Source organism: Eubalaena glacialis, chromosome 11 (assembly GCF_028564815.1).
Source record: "Eubalaena glacialis isolate mEubGla1 chromosome 11, mEubGla1.1.hap2.+ XY, whole genome shotgun sequence".
Classification (NCBI taxonomy): Eukaryota; Metazoa; Chordata; class Mammalia; order Artiodactyla; family Balaenidae; genus Eubalaena; species Eubalaena glacialis.
In genome coordinates this window covers 21893566-21910865 of record NC_083726.1, presented here as the reverse complement: position 1 = coordinate 21910865, position 17300 = coordinate 21893566, and the positions used below count along the sequence as shown (strand labels likewise).

The following is a 17300-nucleotide window of genomic DNA, read 5'->3' as shown; positions in this document are numbered from 1 at the left end:
AGTTACCTCATCTATTGGAGATAATAGTATCTAACACAATTTTGTGAGGATTAAATGAGATTATGCATATATAGTGTTGAACAAAGTGCCTAGCATATGTCAAGCTCTTAATAATGCTATTATTATCCTTAGCATAATTGAAAATAGAAGCAAAGTGCTATGAAAACATAAGGGATGGAGTGATTCTATCTTGTTTAGCCAGAGATGGATTTACAGTGGATATATTATTTCAAAGGTGAGAATGTCAGTTTAAAGTTAAAAGGACTGGCCCTGAAGTCAGACTTGGATTTGAAACTTTGCTCTGTGGATTTTTAGCTATGTGGTTGTTGTGAGGATTAAGCTAATGAAGTTTAAGTACTTAGAGAATGCCAGACACAACTGTGGTTTAAATTTACATTTTTGTTAATTGCTATTTAATTCTCAAAGTATGATTTTCAAAAAGTTAAAAACGTGACTGTCATACAAATATATAATGAATGTGCATCAAAGATTTGTTAACTCATATTGGCAAGAACCAACAAGATAGGGTATAAAGTTAGTTCACTCATTAATGTGACTTATATCTGTTGCACATGTTCATTATGTGTTTATTATCAGAGTGATATTTTTAACTTTTAAAATTACACATTGTCAAAATATACATGTATTTGAAAAGTAATAGTTACATGCTTGAGATTCTTTGTACTAAAACCTGGGAGGGGAGAGTGCATGGTGTGAAAGTGAATAGAGCCAGGGCTTTTACTGAACAGTCTGTGCTGAAACTGGCTTATACTGACTCATGAGAACCAGTTGTGCACATCTCTTCCCAGCTTTGTGTTCTGGTGTTTGGTGAGTTCAGGAAAGCTTGAAATCAGCCATTATGACAGTATTTTCACCACAAAAAATGGTAAACACTACAAATCAGGACTTTTTTCTTGGAGATCCGGTTGTTAAACATTTACCAGCACACAGTGTAGGATGGGTTGAAGGGGGATGAGATTGCAGATGTATGGACGTTATTTCATAGGCAGTGTCAAGTCTTGGGAGACTTCTATGGTGACTGAATTTGGGGAAGATGATCAGATCTCTGATTTAGAAAAATATTCTGATAACCATACTGGCAGTACAGAGGACAGATCATGAGAAGAGAATGGAGACAGGAGCCTTGAGAAGGCGGCAGCATTACTATTTTTGGTGAGAGATAAGGCAGTATCAGTAAAGGTAAACAAACAAAAAAGGGTCAAGGACAAATTCCAGAGATTAAGACAAGGATTGGAGTTGAAGTTTACTGAGGTTTTTAGTTTGGGGCACTGGGTAGATATTGGGGCACACCACTAATTGAGACAAGTAATATAGGTGAAATAAGCAGTTTTGGAGATAAAATTGTTTTGGATTTGTTACCTTTAAGGTTATCTCAGGACCCCTGGATAGAAACATTTAGGTTGCAGTTGGGGGTAGAAATTCTTCTTTAGGATTTATTGGTATTCAATGATAGCTGAAGCCAAGAACAAAAATGATCTTGATCCAGGATCAGGTAAATATGAAGGAAAGTGAAAAGGGAAGCTTTTTGAAAGAGCCTATTTTGAAAGATGAGAGGTGAATAGAAATGATGGTTACTCTGTGATGCAAGACTGATAAAATATTTTTTACATGGGGGATCCTATCAATTTAATATTATTAGAGAAAATAGAATGACTAAAGTTGGACGTAACTAACTTTGGACTTTCAATGACTTTTTGATACAAAGGAATATAGACACCAATAGAGTGCCTGACTTAAAGGAGTTTGCCATGGCAAAGGTAACAGAATGATCACATGATAAAAGGATGATGATGATGATAATTACTAACAGGTACTTGACTTTTATCATTTACTCTTCATAAAACAATTCTGCAAGGGGGGATAATTATAGTATTCCATTCTACAGATGAGGAAGGTAAGGTGTAGAGAGGTTAACTAACCTGTCCAAAACACGTAGTGGCAGAGCCAGGATTTGACCCAGGAGTTTGAATGCAGAGACTGCACTCTTAACTACTATCTTTGATTTCAATAATAAGACCTACTTCATAAATTGTAAAGATTAAATTAGTAAATATACATAAAGCTCTTAGAACAATTTAACCACACGCATTAAGCCCTGTGTAAGTATTAACCCTTATCTTTATCGCCCAAGGTTACACAGCCATTTTGTGGCAGAGTCCGGATTCCAACCTAAAATTCGTTCTCTTAACCATTACGATATAGACGAGTGAGCCCAAGACATTGGGGGAACACATAGGAGGAACACCTAATTTCAGGAAGGGGAAAGGAGGAGTGTGTCAGAAGTCGAGAAGCTTTTTTAGATAAATAAGACACAAAGCTCCGTCCAGAAGAACAAGCAGACAGGGAAAACCTGTGAGTTAAAAAAGCGAGGCGGTTGACGTGTTGACGTGTTCCGTGTTTGTAACAGGGCGGTTGGATCCAACAGTCAGAAGGGCAGTGGCGGGCAATGAAGCTGAAGAGTCTTCATATCCAATTTCGTGCTGCGTATGGCTTTGCAATTTATTCTTCAAAAGACTTCACTGTCTGAACAATACTATTCGAACACACACCCACCCACAACCTTCCCCCCCAAACCCCCACAAAGATGGTTCGTTATAGGGGTTAGAAGAAACTCCCAAGAGCGACACAACCTACAAAAGTAAAGAACAATCACACATTGGGCGAAGAAAACCAGCGTTTTCTCTCTTATTGGATCTGGCCAAGACGTAAACGGGTTGAGATAGGAAGCACGGTACGACTACTGCTGGCATGCTGGGCGGCAGCGCAATCTCTGGCTTCCGGCGTCCTCAGTTGCTAAGGGAGACCGGAAGCGCCCGTACGCTCCGTGGGTGCAACCATAGAGTGCCGGAAAAAGCGTGAGCAGAGGGGTCGGGAAAAGAAAGCAACTGCGGTTAGTGCTAAAATGACGACCTTAGTGCTGGATAACGGAGCCTACAACGCCAAAATCGGTTACAGCCATGAAAATGTCTCGTAAGTGTTCGCTTCCTCCGAGGGACAAAGCATATATGCCTAGTAGTTACGTATGTTACGCTTCATCTTGGGACGTCTGTAAACTGCAAACGCCCCCGCGCGGCCCTCAGGCAGAGGGATGCTCTGGTTGGAATTGGGTAGTTTGAATGCTTTGAAGTGGGACTTTGTTACTAACTTTGGGCTACGTGGCCCCGGAAGTGGGACGTGTTTCGTTTCGTAACAGGAAATAGTTCAGGAAAACAGGCTTCTAAGGAAGCGGTTCCCGACAGAGGGGTCCGTACACAAAGTTCATGAACCCTCAGGAATCGTGGGCAACGTTTTGTGTGTATATGCATTTTTGGGGGGACGCGATCATAGCTTTCATAAGATTCTTAAAGGGTTCCATGGCCCCCCAAAGTGTAAAAACCGCTGTTTCAGTGGCTGTAGACTTTGAAGGCTTTGTACTTTAGCCCTTCTAAGTGCTCATTGGCTGACCTGGTTGATCAGACTCAAATACTACACTGGCATTCATAAACTATGTTTGAGTAGAGACTAAGCAAATTAAAAGACACGCTTTTGCTCTAGAGTATTCACAGGGGACTTTTTCCCTTCCTCCCTCCTTTCCTTTTTCTTTTTTTAGAGGACAAACTGCATAGGAATGTATATTGTTACAGTCTTATTTTGGCAATGTGTATCATTGTTCTCATCCTTTGACAGCAGTTCTGTTATCAGTTACTTAAGGAATAATTTAGAAGTCTTGATAAGAATAGGTGCAGAATACTCTATATCATGTATAGACATTGTGTATGGTGACACAAAGGTGGGGGGAGAAGCAAGCTAAATAATCAAGAACAGTAAATTGACTAAAATTGTAATACAACCATATGATTGACTACAAGGCAGGTTTTAAAATTATGTCCTTGGGCTTCACTGGTGGCGCAGTGGTTAAGAATCCGCCTGCCAATGCAGGGGACACGGGTTTGAGACCTGGTCTGGGAAGATCCCACATGCTGCGGAGCAACTAAGCTGGTGAGCCACAACTACTGAGCCCGCGTGCCACAACTACTGAAGCCTGCACGCCTAGAGCCCGTGCTCCACAACGAAGAGAGTAGCCCCCAATCGCCACAACTAGAGAAAGCCTGTGCGCAGCAGTGAAGACCCAATGCAACCAAAAATAAATACAATAAACAAATTAAAAAATATATTGTTTAAAATTATGTCCTTGAAGACTATTTAAACATAGAGAAAATGACAGCATCGTAAGTGAAATAATCAGGTGTAAAACATTTTTACAGTATTATCCCAATTAATGCAAGGATTTTAATCGCCTTTAGCGCAAAATAATCCTTATACCAAAATGGAATATTTTGGGGTGACAAATTATGCTCCCCTTCACTTTCTCTCTCTCTGTCCCTTTCTCTGTATGTGTGTGCATATATATGCACACACACACACACGCATACACACACACATACATGTGTACACATGTATGATGGATAATGGTTCTAGTTTGTCTTCCTAACCAGATTGTAAACTCATGGTGCGTAGCAACCATATTTAAAAATACTTCCTACGTCTGTACCTTATAGCATCTTGCTGATTGAAAATCTTTGACTCCATGGAAACTTAACTTTATGGTCAGAATTTTGAACTTGCAAATTTTTTTTTTTTGTTACCAGAATGGTATTAAGAATCTTCCAGGAACTTTACCTCAGCCCCTCTTCACCTCTGTGCAGTGGCAGAACCAATACCCACCCGTAAGGATGTCCTGGAGATTATTTGAGAAAGATAATGGGTCCAGTACAGAACTGGTATATACTAGAACCTTTAAAAAAAAAAAAAAAGACATGTAAAAATTTTTTGGAGACAGAATGAGAAAAACTGGTTTTGGATATTTTTTGACATCAAGGGTGGTGGTTAGGTAAATGTATTTTTAGGAACTAAGTATTTAGGGAATAATTACATTATTTGTTTCTTTGTTTATAGAGTTATTCCTAACTGTCAGTTCAGGTCAAAAACGGCACGTCTTAAAACTTTTACTGCTAACCAGATAGATGAAATAAAGGATCCTTCTGGACTCTTTTATATTCTTCCTTTTCAAAAGGTAATTCAACTGTATGTCATTTCTAGCATTAAAGACCTAAATTGAAGGATAATTTGGAATGTATATTTAAGATTTTGTATGTATGAAAATATTTTTGGATATCAGAGAAAAAGTTATTTAAATTTTAATTAAGATCTTATTAAAATCAAAAGTTTAATTTAAATTGTCATGTTAAAAAAATGACCATGATTAATTATACTTCAATGAAAAAAATCAACTATACTTCAATAAATAAAAATAAATGACCATGATTTAGTTACTGATTGTGGGTACTGAATTTTACTTGTTTATGTTAAAGCTAAATGTAACGAACACATTAAAGAAAAAGAGTATAGAGAGGTGTCTTTTGAACCCTTGATATTTTGGTTATTCTTAGTTTGTAATATTTTGAATTTCTAAAAGGAGAAAAACATACCAATATAATAGGTTTGAAATTCAAACAGCATTAGACTGGTGAATGTGACCATAGAGAGATAAGAATCAGTGATTTAGAATATATTAATCTGATTTTTAAAAAATTGTTCAAATATTTTTGATAATTAAATTCATAAAACAAATTTTTTAGGGCTACTTGGTGAATTGGGATGTTCAAAGACAAGTCTGGGATTACCTTTTTGGAAAAGAAATGTATCAGGTAACAAATTGGAGTATGTATTCAAATTTCTATTTCCATGTCTTATTCAAATGAAAAATTTAAATCTGTACTTATATCTTAAGATTTATAAATTTTTGAATATGTTTCTTATATATATTTAAGTCACTTAATCTACTGTGCTTAGCTTTGATTTTCAAATACGTGCAAGTGAATGGAATTTCCATTGTGAAGTGGAATTTGAAGTTGAGAAGAGATAGTCTGTATGAAACTTAAGATTAAAATTTTTACTTCAGATTTCTGCTATTCTTAGACCAATTCACTGTCTAATTTTTTTTCACAGTAAAATATTTTTGCTGATATATCTGAATGTGTGAATGATACAATGTTAAAATTTTGTGCTTTTAATATCTTTAGTGTGACTTTAGGTATACTGAGAAAATGTTCAAATTTTAATGCTTCTTAAGAGTGTGTGGGAGAGAATTATGTAAACGTTAAATATTCTAAAGCTTCTCACCTTTTAACTTTTAAAAACAAAATAACATCCCCAGTGCCTGTAGTTGTATCATTTATTACTTTTGCATAATTATCTTTAAACAATTTGACAGTACCATTTTATCAATGCTACCATTAAGAGAGTTAAAATTATATAATAGTTAAAGTGCATGTATTCTGTAACCAGACTTCCCAAGTTCAAATCCTAGGTATGTCACTGACTAGTTATATGGACCTTCGTAACTCATTCAACTCTTTTGTGCCTCAGTTTGCTCACCTTTTAAAAGGGAATAATAGTAAGACGTGTCTCCTAGGATTATTGTGAGGATTAAATAAATGTGTTTATATATGTAAAACAAGTACTTATAATTATGACTACAAAGTTACAAAACTTTGAGAATTTTTTTCCTCACATAGGTTGATTTTTTAGACACTAATATTATTATCACAGAACCATATTTTAACTTCACTTCAATTCAAGAATCAATGAATGAAATCTTATTTGAAGAATACCAGTTTCAAGCAGTATTAAGAGTAAATGGTGAGTTAAAGTTTTTATTGAAATTGAATTATGTGAATATGAATATGACTAGAGTAAAGAAACACTTAAGGTCCAAGAATATTGGGTGACATTCTTTTTGATTTGAAGGAAATTAAACCTGGAATTTAAAAACTCGATGGACCCTTAGAGATTATCTAGTCAGACTTGTCTTACTTTATCTTTTTACTGATAGGATATTTCTCCCTAATGAAGTTACTAGCCACATATTTCTAATCTCTGAAAGATTATTGTTTCTGAGTTAGTTGTCTTTTCTGTCACTGATGTGTCTGCTATTGTTATTATTATTGTTTGAAATAATGTTAATAGCTCAGGCTGCCAATATGAGGGAAGACAATCTGTAAATATTATCTAGAAGTAAGTTTACTAAAGGCTAGAATCACATTACATGACTGTACAAAGAAAGTATACACATATTTAGCTTGTAGAATTTAAGTCTGTATAAGCAACAGTATACTGTAATGGTTAGGAGCATAATCTCTAAAACAGTGTTCTCAGCCAAGGGTGATTTTTGCTCCTGGGGACATTTGACAAAGTCTGGAGACATTTTTCGTTGTCACAACTGGGAGGGTGCTACTGGCATCTAATGTGTAGAGGACACAGATGCTGCTAAACATCTCACAATGCACAGTAAAACCCCCGACAACAAGGAGTTATCTGGCCCAAAATGTCAGGAGTTCCAAAGTTGAGAAACCCTGCTCTGGAGTCACACTGCCTGTGTTTGAATCCTAGCTCTGTTACTTTCTAATCATGTGACCTTGGGCACATTATTTAACTTCTCTGTGCTTCACTTTCTTCATCTGTGAAATGGGATTGTTGTGAGGATTAAAACACACACACTCATGGAGTTTAGAATAGTGCCCGGCATGTAATAAATGCTCAGTAAAATTATCTGCTATTAAAATAATTATTATAAACTGTGAAGTGAATATTTACCTTTAAAAGTTGATCACAAATTTTTTATCATTTTCCACAAAAGATATCATGTTTTAAAGTTTAAGCATTATAAAGAGCTTGTGACAGAATTAGGAATGTTATTTTAAATTAACATTTTTCTTATAAATAAAGTTTTTGTCTTTCTGCTTGTTTTAGTTTGCTACCTTTCTTTATTTATTGCTTTAAATTAATTATACTCTTATTCAGTGTGTTTATTTTTTCTTTATCATTTTTTTTAAATAGCTGGGGCTCTCAGTGCACATAGGTATTTCCGAGATAATCCTTCCGAATTATGCTGTATCATTGTAGATAGTGGATATTCCTTTACACATATAGTTCCTTATTGTAGAAGTAAAAAGAAAAAAGAAGCAATTATTCGGTGAGTTGCATTCAATTTTCATCTTATTTCTTAGAATAAAACTGAATGAAATGTGTAATAAACTGAAGCAAATTTGAATTCTCCCTTTTTAGGATAAATGTGGGAGGAAAACTCCTAACCAATCATCTAAAAGAGATTATATCTTACAGGTAATACTTAGCTTTGATTCTTTGGGAGGATGGGATGCTGGGGGTGAACTTTTTAAAGTAATTTAAAATTATTCCTTACCTTTTGTTCTAAGTTCAGGTGACAATTCTATATTATTGCTTAAAAGACTATATCACATATATAAATACTAATGATGTTCAAGTTGAAAAGATTTCTAACATATGAAATGGTAGTGTCCACCAAAAAGACATTTCCAAATTCTAGAGAGCTTAATACATTAATTATATTTTAAAATTACAAATGTACATGTACCTCGTAAAACAAATTTAAAAATGTGTATAAGGAAATAAGGATCCAAACAGAAAATAAATCTCTGCCTTCCCTTTCCATTTCTCATGTCAGTTTTACTCCATACACAGCATAATATTTCAACTTTATTTATCTTTTATTCTTTTTTAATCTCTATAAGCCTTAATAATATATTGATATGTTTCTGGATTAGCCAATATTAGTTGACTGTCCACTATTAAAAGATGAAGAATTGGGCTTCCCTGGTGGCGCAGTGGTTGGGAGTCTGCCTGCCGATGCGGGGGACACGGGTTCGGGCCCTGGTCTGGGAGGATCCCACATGCCGCGGAGCGACTGGGCCCGTGAGCCACAACTACTGAGCCTGCGCGTCTGGAGCCTGTGCTCCGCAACAAGAGAGGCCGCGATAGTGAGAGGCCCGCGCACCGCGATGAAGAGTGGCCCCCGCTTGCCGCAACTAGAGAAAGCCCTCGCACAGAAACGAAGACACAACACAGCCATAAATAAATAAATAAATAAAAATAAATAAATAAATTTAAAAAAAAAAAAAAAAAAAAAAAAAAGATGAAGAATTAGTGTACTTAATCACGTGCCAACTCTTCTCCTGCCTCCTAAATTTTATTAATGCTATTATTTTTAATTTTATTGTGTTTAAAAACATAAGTAGAATTCTTAAATCTCAGTTTTTGCTGCATTAACTTTGGCCGGTATGATACTGTCAGTATCTTTTGGCTTCCCTCTGTGTTATATGTGAAAATAAGTGCATCTACATTTCCTTCTAACTTTCTTCCCTCCTTTTCTTTCTCTCAGATGTATCATTACTTTTTTAAACAGCTTTATTGAGATATAATTCTCATACCATACAATTCACCCATTTAAAGTGTATAGTTCAATGGTTTTTAGCATATGCATCCATCACCACAATCAATTTTAGAACATTTCATTACCGCCAAAAGAAGCCCAATCCCCTTAGAGCTGTCTTACCCAGCTCTAGCGCATTTAAAAAAAAAAACTTTTTATTTTGAAATACAGACACAGGAAGTTGCAAGAATAGTACACAGAGCCCTGTGTACCCTTAGTGACATTTTATATAACTAGTACAACATAAAAATGATAAAATTAACGTTGGTGCAATACTGTTAACCAGACTACAGATTATATTCAGTTTTCACTATTTTTTTAAAATTTTTTAATAAATTTATTTTATTTTTGGCTGTGTTGGGTCTTTGTTGCTGTATGCGGGCTTTTCTCTAGTTGCGACGCACAGGCTTCTCATTGCGGTGGCTTCTCTTGTTGTGGAGTACGGGCTCTAGGTGCGAGGGCTTCAGTAGTTGTGGCACGTGAGCTCAGTAGTTGTGGCTCATGGGCCCTAGAGCGCAGGCTCAGTAGTTGTGGTGCATGGGCTTAGTTCCTCCGCGGCATGTGGGATCTTCCCAGACCAGGGCTTGAACCCGTGTCCCCTGCATTGGCAGGCAGATTCTTAACCACTGCGCCACCAGGGAAGCCCTTCACTATTTTTTACATGCACTTGTCTGCGTGTAGTTCTGTGTGATTTTTATCTCATGTATAGACTCATAAACACCGCCACAGTCAAGATACAGAACTGTTCCACCATTACAAAGGAACTCCTATGTGCTCCCCCTTTATATTTGCTCCCCCACCTTGTCCCAGTATCTTGGCAATCGCTAATCTGCTTTCCATTTCTATAGTTCTATTATTTCAAGAATGTTAGACAAACAGAATCATATAGTACGTAACCTTTAGAGATTGACTTTTTTCATTGCTATACCATTTCTTCTTAATTATTGAGATTTATAATATTTACATAATGCTCTTTAATATAGTTAAGTCTTCTTGCCTTGATTATAGATTAATTTTAAAAATAGAAAAGTTATAAATAGTATTTACAATATTATGATTATGTGAATGTTACTCATTATGAAACCAAATAGAATTAGGCTCAGCTTCAAAAAGTTTAGATATTTAATTCCCTTTTCCGGAAACAGCAAACTAGAAAGGTAAGGGAAGGCTGATACAGATGAGGACATTAACCAAAACCCAGGCAGTTTGAGTCCAAAGCCTATATACTTAGTCCTTCTGAATGAAACACTGAATGAAAAAAAATTCATATATTTTTAAAAGCAAGGCTGTTGAAGTCCAACTTGAAGAGAAGAAGCTGGCAGGAACAGCTAGAAATACTGATGAAAAAGAATGATAATGAAAAGAGACTTCTCTAGTAGATGATAAAAAATTTAAAACTGTAATAATTAAATTAAGGTGACACTTGTATAAGAATTAACTGACAGGAACTTCCCTGGTGGTGCAGTGGTTAAGACTCTGTGCTCCCAATGCAGGGGGCCTGGGTTCGATCCCTGGTCAGGGAACAAGGTCCCACATGCATGCCACAACTAAGAGTTCGCATGCCACAACTTAGTATCCCACGTGCTGCAACTAAGACCCAGCGCAGCCAAATTAAATAAATAAATAAATATTTTTTTTAAAACAAGAATTAACTGACAGATCAGTGACACTGAATTGTTGATCCTAAATCAAACATTATATGTAAAAATAAAAAAGTAATTACATATTAAACAAAGCATCAGAAACCAATGAGGAGGGGAGTAACTGTTGAAGAAAGGATACAGGGAAAGTTGCCTGTTTGGAGAAAAATTAAGATTTTACTTTGCCTCATGCACTAAAGTTCAGATGGTTGTAAGACTTAAATATAAAAATAAAACAACAAGAAATATTTAACTGAGTTGTTAAGCATAAAAACGGTGGAAGAGGGCTTCCCTGGTGGTGCAGTGGTTAAGAATCTGCCTGCCAAGGCAGGGGACACGGGTTTGAGCCCTGGTCTGGGAAGATCCCACGTGCCGCAGAGCAACTAAGCCCGTGCACCACAACTACTGAGCCTGCGCTCTAGAGCCCGCAAGCCACAACTACTGAGCTCACGTGCCACAACTATTGAACCCCGCACTCCTAGAGCCCATGCTGTGCAACAAGAGAAACCACTGCAATGAGAAGCCCACACACTGCAATGAAGAGTAGCCCCCACTCGCCGCAACTAGAGAAAGCCCATGCTCAGCAACAAAGACCCAACGCAGCCAAAAATAAATAAATAAATAAATTTATTTAAAAAAAAAAAAACAGTGGAAGGAGTAACAAAGGGTGTATTTTCTTACAACTTCTTTTTAAAGTAAACTTTTTATTGAAGTAAACCATACATACAAAGAAGTATAAGACCATGAGTGTACAACTCAGTGAATTTTCACAAAGTGAATACACTCATGTAACCAGAACACAGTACAAGCAGAATATTACCAGCACCCTTAGCCCCTCTTTTGTCTCTGTTTAGTCTGAAAACAACTGACTTAAGGACAGGATAGATTTTGCCAGCTTTTGTTTTTTAACTATGTAAAAATTTTAAACCTTATGTACATCAAAAGCCTTTGTAAGCAAAACTAAAGTAAACATAATCCTGAGAAATAAACCTGAAAGAAATATGACACAGGGTTGTTTTCTTTAATATATTAAGAGCTCTTATCAATCCATAAGAAAAACTACCCCAGTATAAAATGGTTAGATAATTTTCAGAATACAGATGGTCAGTGGCACAAATAGATAATCATTGGAGAATTACATGCTGTCAAAGATTATAAAATGGATAATTCTCAGACATAAAAAGTGTTAAACATCTGTAGTAATCACAGATTCAATTCAGATATTTATTGAGCATTTATTTAGGAGCTTGGGATGCAAAACAGAAAAGAATTCCTCTTCCTCATGGCAAATCCTAGCAGAGAAAATGCAAATTAAAATACTACTCTTACAATCCACATTAATAGAATTTTTTCAAAAGGTGTTACAGATTTGTGATATGGACACTCTTATTTGCTGCTGGTCAGAGTATAATTTGAAATAACTTTTCTGGTAAACAATTTTGCAATATACCAAGAGACTAAGTATTTCATATTATGTGTCCTAGAGTATGAATAAATAATGGGATAATCAGAGATATCGATTAAGATGCCTATATTTTGAGTACAGGGACTATGCTAAACACTTTACATGTATGATTAGAATTATTTACTTCTTGCAGCTGTATTAAGTTGGTGAACTTATTACCTTTTTAGAGTTGAAGAGATTGAGTCCCAAAGAGATAAAGTAATTTGTCTACTAAGTTGTGATTAAGCCTGTCTCAGACTCCAAAGTCCATGTTTATAAACACACGAGTATTTTTCCTCCTGATCTAAACTTTCAATATTTGGAACATGGATAAATACATTTTAATTGATCCCTCTGGTTGAAATATGATAGGGCAATAGGAACCTGCTGTATAAAAAAGTAAATAAAATTAAATTTAAAAAGAAATATGAAAAGGCATTAAATCATATTTTTAAAGAATATGTAATAGCATAAGAAAATGTTCATGAGATAATGTTTGGGCTAAAACATAAAAAGTAAAAATCTATGTGCAGAGAAAAATATTCAAAGGAATATTTTTAAAAACATCTCACATTTTTGTTTGTTTTTAGAAACATCTCTATTTTCTACATTAAGCCTGTGTTGTCTCTGATTCACTCATCAAATATTTAAGCATCTACTTTTTGTCAATTACTGTGTGCTGCTGACTAACAGTACTTCTCTAATAGGAAAAGAAAGTGCACATAGTTAAGGCATTTTAGCAAGATTCTATTCAGAATGGTTGGAAGAAAATGTTTCCCTTTAATTGGGTAATCCTTGCCACTTAAAACCTCTATTGTCAATTTCCTTCTGCAAACTGGACTGTTTGCCCTCAGAGGGATAATGTGGAGATTAAATAAGTTAATGGAATGGGTATTCCATAAAGTTAAAAATATTTTACACATTCAAAAATTTAATATTTTTAAAAAATCAGTTAACCTGAAAATTTAATTCCAGAAAAATATTTTAAATGATAATTGTAAATTATGTTTAAATTTTTTCTTTTTTTATTTATTAGTCATCAATTTTTTTTATTAGTCATCAATTTTATACACATCAGTGTATACATGTCAGTGTATACACGTCAATCCCAATCGCCCAACTCATCACACCCCCACCACCCCCACGGCTTTCCCTCCTTGGTGTCCATACGTTTGTTCTCTACATCTGTGTCTCAACTTCTGCCCTGCAAACCGGTTCATCTGTACCATTTTTCTAGGTTCCACATATATGCGTTAATATACGATATTTGTTCTTCTCTTTCTGACTTACTTCACTCTGTAGGACAGTCTCTAGATCCATCCACGTCTCTACAAGTGACCCAATTTCGTTCCTTTTTATGGCTGAGTAATTAATATTCCATTGCATATATGTACCACATCTTCTTTATCCATTCATCTGTCGATGGGCATTTAGGTTGCTTCCATGACCTGGCTATTGTAAATAGTGCTGCAATGAACATTGGGGTGTATGTGTCTTTTTGAATTATGGTTTTCTCTGGGTATATGCCCAGTAGTGGGATTGCTGGGTGGTATGGTAGTTCTATTTTTAGTTTTTTAAGGAACCTCCATACTGTTCTCCATAGTGGCTGTATCAATTTACATTCCCACCAACAGTGCAAGAGGGTTCCCTTTTCTCTACACCCTCTCCAGCATTTATTGTTTGTAGATTTTCTGAAGATGCCCATTCTAACTGGTGTGAGGTGATACCTCATTGCAGTTTTGATTTGCATTTCTCTAATAATTAGTGATGCTGAGCAGCTTTTCATGTGTTTCTTGGCCATCTGTATGTCTTCTTTGGAGAAATGTCTATTTAGGTCGTCTTCCCATTTTTGGACTGGGTTGTTTGTTTTAATATTGAGCTGCATGAGCTGTTTATATATTTTGGAGATTAATCCTTTGTCTGTTGATTCATTTGCAAATATTTTCTCCCATTCTGAGGGGTGTCTTTTCGTCTTGTTTATGGTTTCCTTTGCTGTGCAGAAGCTTTTAAGTTTCATTAGGTCCCATTTGTTTATTTTTCTTTTTATTTCCATTACTTTAGGAGGTGGATCAAAAAAGATCTTGCTGTGATTAATGTCAAAAATGTTCTTCCTATGTTTTCCTCTAAGAGTTTTATAGTGTCCGGCCTTACATTTAGGTCTCTAATCCATTTTGAGTTTATTTTTGTGTATGGTGTTAGGGAGTGTTCTAATTTCATTCTTTTATATGGAGCTGTCCAGTTTTCCCAGCACCACTTATTGAAGAGGCTGTCTTTTCTCCATTGTATATCCTTGCCTCCTTTGTCACAGATTAGTTGACCATAGGTGCGTGGGTTTATCTCTGGGCTTTCTATCTTGTTCCATTGATCTGTGTTTCTCTTTTTGTGCCAGTACCATATTGTCTTGATTACTGTAGCTTTGTAGTATAGTCTGAACTCAGGGAGTCTGATTCCTCCAGCTCCGTTTTTATCCCTCAAGACTGCTTTGGCTGTTAGGGGTCTTTTGTGTCTCCATACAAATTTTAAGATTTTTTGTTCTAGTTCCATAAAAAATGCCATTGGTAATTTGATAGAGATTGCACTGAATCTGTAGATTGCTTTGGGTAGTATAGTCATTTTCACAGTGTTGATTCTTCCAATCCAAGAACATGGTATATGTCTCCATCTGTTGGTATCATCTTTAATTTCTTTCATCAGTGTCTTATAGTTTTCTGCATACAGGTCTTTTGTCTCCCTAGGAAGGTTTATTCCTAGGTATTTTATTCGTTTTGTTGCAATGGTAAATGGGAGTGTTTCCTGAATTTCTCTTTCAGATTTTTCATCATTAGTGTATAGGAATGCAAGAGGTTTCTGTGCATTAATTTTGTATCCTGCAACTTTACCAAATTCATTGATTAGCTCTAGTAGTTTTCTGGTGGCATCTTTAGGATTCTCTATGTATAGTATCATGTCATCTGCAAACAGTGACAGCTTTACTTCTTCTTTTCCGATTTGGATTCCTTTTATTTCTTTTTCTTCTCTGATTGCCGTGGCTAGGACTTGCAAAACTATGTTGAATAATAGTGGTGAGAGTGGACATCCTTGTCTTGTTCCTGATCTTAGAGGAAATAAATGCTTTCAGTTTTTCACCATTGAGAATGATGTTTGCTGTGGGTTTGTCGTATATGACCTTTATTATGTTGAGGTAGGTTCCCTCTATGCCCACTGTCTGGAGAGTTTTTATCATAAATGGGTGTTGAATTTTGTCAAAAGCTTTTTCTGCATCTATTGAGATGATCATATGGATTTTATTCTTCAATTTGTTATTATGGTTTATCCCATTGATTGATTTACGTATATTGAAGAATCCTTGCATCCCTGGGATAAATCCCACTTAATCATGGTGTATGATCCTTTTAATGTGTTGTTGGATTCTGTTTGCTAGTATTTTGTTGAGGATTTTTGCATCTATATTCATCAGTGATATTGGTCTGTAATTTTCTTTTTTTGTAGTATCTTTGTCTGGTTTTGGTATCAGGGTGATGGTGGCCTCATAGAATGTGTTTGGGAGTGTTCCTTCCTCTGCAATTTTTTGGAAGAGTTTGAGAAGGATGGGTGTTAGCTCTTCTCTAAATGTGTGATAGAATCCACCTGTGAAGCCATCTGGTCCTAGACTTTTGTTTGAAGATTTTTAATCAGTTTCAATTTCATTACTTGTGATTGGTCTGTTCATATTTTCTATTTCTTCCTGGTTCCGTCTTGGAAGGTTATACCTTTCTAAGAATTTGTCCATTTCTTCCAGGTTGTCCATTTTATTGGCATAGAGTTGCTTGTAGTAGTGTCTTAGGATGCTTTGTATTTCTACGGTGTCTGTTGTAACTTCTCCTTTTTCATTTCTAATATTATTGATTTGAGTCCTCTCCCTCTTTTTCTTGATGAGTCTGGCTAATGGTTTATCAATTTGTTTATCTTCTCAAAGAACCAGCTTGTAGTTTTATTGATCTTTGCTATTGTTTTCTTTGTTTCTATTTCATTTATTTCTGCTCTAATCTTTATGATTTCTTTCCTTCTGCTAACTTTGGGTTTTGTTTGTTCTTCTTTCTCTAGTTCCTTTAGGTGTAGGGTTAGATTGTTTATTTGAGATTTTTCTTGTTTCTTGATGTAGGCTTGTATAGCTATAAACTTCCCTCTTAGAACTGCTTTTGCTGCATCCCATAGGTTTTGGATCGTTGTGTTTTCATTGTCATTTGTCCCTAGGTATTTTTTGATTTCCTCTGATTTCTTCAGTGTTCTCTTGGTTATTTAGTAACGTATTGTTTACCCTCCATGTGTTTGTGTTTTTTATGTTTTTTTCCCTGTAATTCATTTCTAATCTCATAGCATTGTGGTCAGAAAAGATGCTTGATATGATTTCAATTTTCTTAAATTTACTGAGGCTTGATTTGTGACCCAAGATTTGATCTATCCTGGAGAATGTTCCGTGCACACTTAAGAAGAAAGTGTAATCTGCTGCTTTTGGATGGAATGTCCTATAAATATCAATTAAATCTATCTGGTCTATTGTGTCATTTAAAGCTTCTGTTTCCTTATTTATTATCATTTTGGATGATCTGTCCACTGGTGTAAGTGAGGTGTTAAAGTCCCCCACTATTATTGTGTTACTGTCGATTTCCTCTTTTATAGCTGTTCGCAGTTGCCTTATGTATTGAGGTGCTCCTATGTTGGGTGCATATATATTTATAATTGTTATATCTTCTTCTTGGATTGATCCCTTGATCATTATGTAGTGTACTTCCTTGTCTCTTGTAACATTCTTTATTTTAGAGTCTGTTTTATCTGATATGAGTATTGCTACTCCAGCTTTCTTTTGATTTCCATTTGCATGGAATATCTTTTTCCATTCCCTCACTTTCATTCTGTATGTGTCCCT

The 17300-nt window shown here is 35.6% G+C and overlaps 1 protein-coding gene across 1 annotated transcript in view; it reads left to right on the top strand.

Moving 5' to 3' along the window:
* Positions 1-2834: 2834 nt before the first annotated feature.
* The window catches only part of ACTR6 (actin related protein 6), a 31900-nt gene continuing 17434 nt past the window's right edge, over positions 2835-17300 (top strand). The window contains exons 1-6 of the mRNA XM_061205060.1: positions 2835-2991; positions 4957-5074; positions 5640-5708; positions 6579-6702; positions 7900-8035; positions 8128-8184. Of these exons, the coding sequence (XP_061061043.1) occupies positions 2924-2991; positions 4957-5074; positions 5640-5708; positions 6579-6702; positions 7900-8035; positions 8128-8184 (572 nt within the window). The 5' untranslated portion in view covers positions 2835-2923. The remainder of the gene's footprint in view (positions 2992-4956; positions 5075-5639; positions 5709-6578; positions 6703-7899; positions 8036-8127; positions 8185-17300) is intronic.